Genomic DNA, 1,894 nt, shown 5'->3' on the forward strand with positions numbered 1-1,894 from the left:
GTGTCCTCAGGTGTGTCCGCGGCGTGTCAGGGGTGTCTGCTGTTAAGTGTGTGAGCAGCACTGTCTAGAACCACTGGTTACCTTCTACCTCCCCGGCTGGGGGGTGAGGAGCCCCCAGCAAGTGCCCGCACCGTGATTTGAAGCCGCGCAGGCGATGCGGCTGAGGGTCCGATGCGAGGGTCAGGAGCGGCAGAGGCCGGGAATCGTTTATTTCGCTGAAAGGCGTGATTACAGTGCTAAGCGCGTGCCCGGGGGCTGGCGCCTCTGAGCGCACCAGCGTCCACAACGCCCCCACACTCAGCAGGTCACAGGCAGATCACCTTCGCTAATCCACTTTTTTTTTCCATTTTCTGTTTTGTTATAAACACCATAGCAAATTAAAAAAGCTGTTTAAACAGAGAAAAATATGGCAGTTCTTGATTTTCCGTGAGTACTTAAAGCCGTGGCACAAGGCCGGCTTGCCCCCGACGCCCTCAGGAGATGCAGGAAGGGTGGCAGGTGGGTGTCGTCTCATCCTGCATGGACACTTCTCCCGTGAGGCCCCCAGTGTGCTCGGCCACCGGCCCCGCGCTTGGCCACGGCACAGCCCCTGGCGTGCAGTCCAGTGCAGCCTCACTGGATCTGGATGGCCCCGTGCTCAAGCTGCATCTCCGGCGGCAGCGACGGCTGCAGACTGTCGGCCGTCTGCGGGACGAGAGGAGGTGGTACCGTCTCCCCAGGAAATGCCCAAGAGCCCATTGCTGGTTGCCAGGGATCTGCAGAGTGGTCAGGGAATGGTAGGAGGGGACCCACCTGTGTGGCTGCGGTGTGCTCTGTCACTGGTGCCAGCTGGACATACTGGACCTGGATGTCACCGCCCTGGAGAGGCCCATCCACGCCTGTGGCACTGGGATCTGATGAGGCCACGGCAATCAGCTGGGCGCCCTGCAGCACCTGGACAGACAGACAGACAGTAGGGCATCATTGGGGAGCCAGCACACTGTCCCCACTAGGGACCCAGGCCTGTACTCTGCTCCCCCCAAAATCGCTGGAGTCAATCGCACGAGAGATGCACAGAAAGACAGAGCTGGGCAGCTCCCCACAGCAGCAACAGGAAGACATACCAGAGGCCAGTTCCGGCACTCCCACCCCTGGGGTGGCTGGGTCTGAGAGAGGAGAGCCAGGGACCTCTCCCCGAGGCGCCACACACCTGTCCCCACTCTCCCTGAGCCCTGGCACACCTCCCCACATCTGCACTGCCATCTCAGCAGGCCACTGGCCAGCAGAGGGGACACCGCCCTGGCTCACTAGGTCAGGGCAGCAGGAGGGCCAGCATCCCTCAAGGTGTTCTCACTGTGGCAACAATGTCCTTTCCTGGTCCCCTCTCACAAGGTGCACCTCTGTCACTGTCACAGACCAGCCCCACCCCCATGCTGCTAGGCGAGATGAAGTCACTGAGCACCATGGGGGTGTGAGTGCACTGGTCAGCCCTGGGAGGCCTCACGAGGCCATCTGTGAGGCCACCACATGCCAACCCAGATGTGCACAGGGCAGCATAACACAGCGTGAGGCCACAGTGCACAGAGAGGCCTTGGGAAGTCTCACCAGTGTGTGTGTGTCCACTGCCCCAGGTCCATGTCAGTGCAAACCCACTGAACAGCTTGGGAGCACGGGCCAGCAGGCTTCCCTGACCAAGGCCCTGAACGGCTGCCAAGCACATGCCCTGTCCAGCAGAGAGGGCTGCTAGCCAAGAGGGGAGAGCCAAGGCATACCCCCACCAAGCCCCTCCTCCTTGCTCCCCATCCCCACCCAGAAGTGACTGGTACTGCCCCTGGGCCAGTGGGCGGCCTGAAGACCTCGCCAAGCCGGCCACACAGATCTGAACTCCAGAACACACTGAGGAGGCCTGCGGACA

At 61.5% G+C, this 1,894-nt stretch overlaps 1 protein-coding gene across 4 annotated transcripts in view; it reads right to left on the reverse strand.

Annotated features, from left to right (window-relative positions):
- Positions 1–612: 612 nt before the first annotated feature.
- BANP (BTG3 associated nuclear protein) overlaps positions 613–1,894 on the reverse strand; it is a 44,368-nt gene continuing 43,086 nt past the window's right edge. For all 4 annotated transcript variants that reach the window (XM_006888779.1, XM_006888778.1, XM_006888777.1 and 1 more), the window contains 2 exons: positions 793–933; positions 613–684 (listed from right to left, as the gene is read on the reverse strand). In XM_006888779.1, the coding sequence (XP_006888841.1) occupies positions 613–684; positions 793–933 (213 nt within the window). The remainder of the gene's footprint in view (positions 685–792; positions 934–1,894) is intronic.

This window comes from Elephantulus edwardii, unplaced genomic scaffold (genome assembly GCF_000299155.1).
Source record: "Elephantulus edwardii isolate Elephantulus edwardi_28Jun2011 unplaced genomic scaffold, EleEdw1.0 scaffold00072, whole genome shotgun sequence".
NCBI classification, from domain to species: Eukaryota; Metazoa; Chordata; class Mammalia; order Macroscelidea; family Macroscelididae; genus Elephantulus; species Elephantulus edwardii.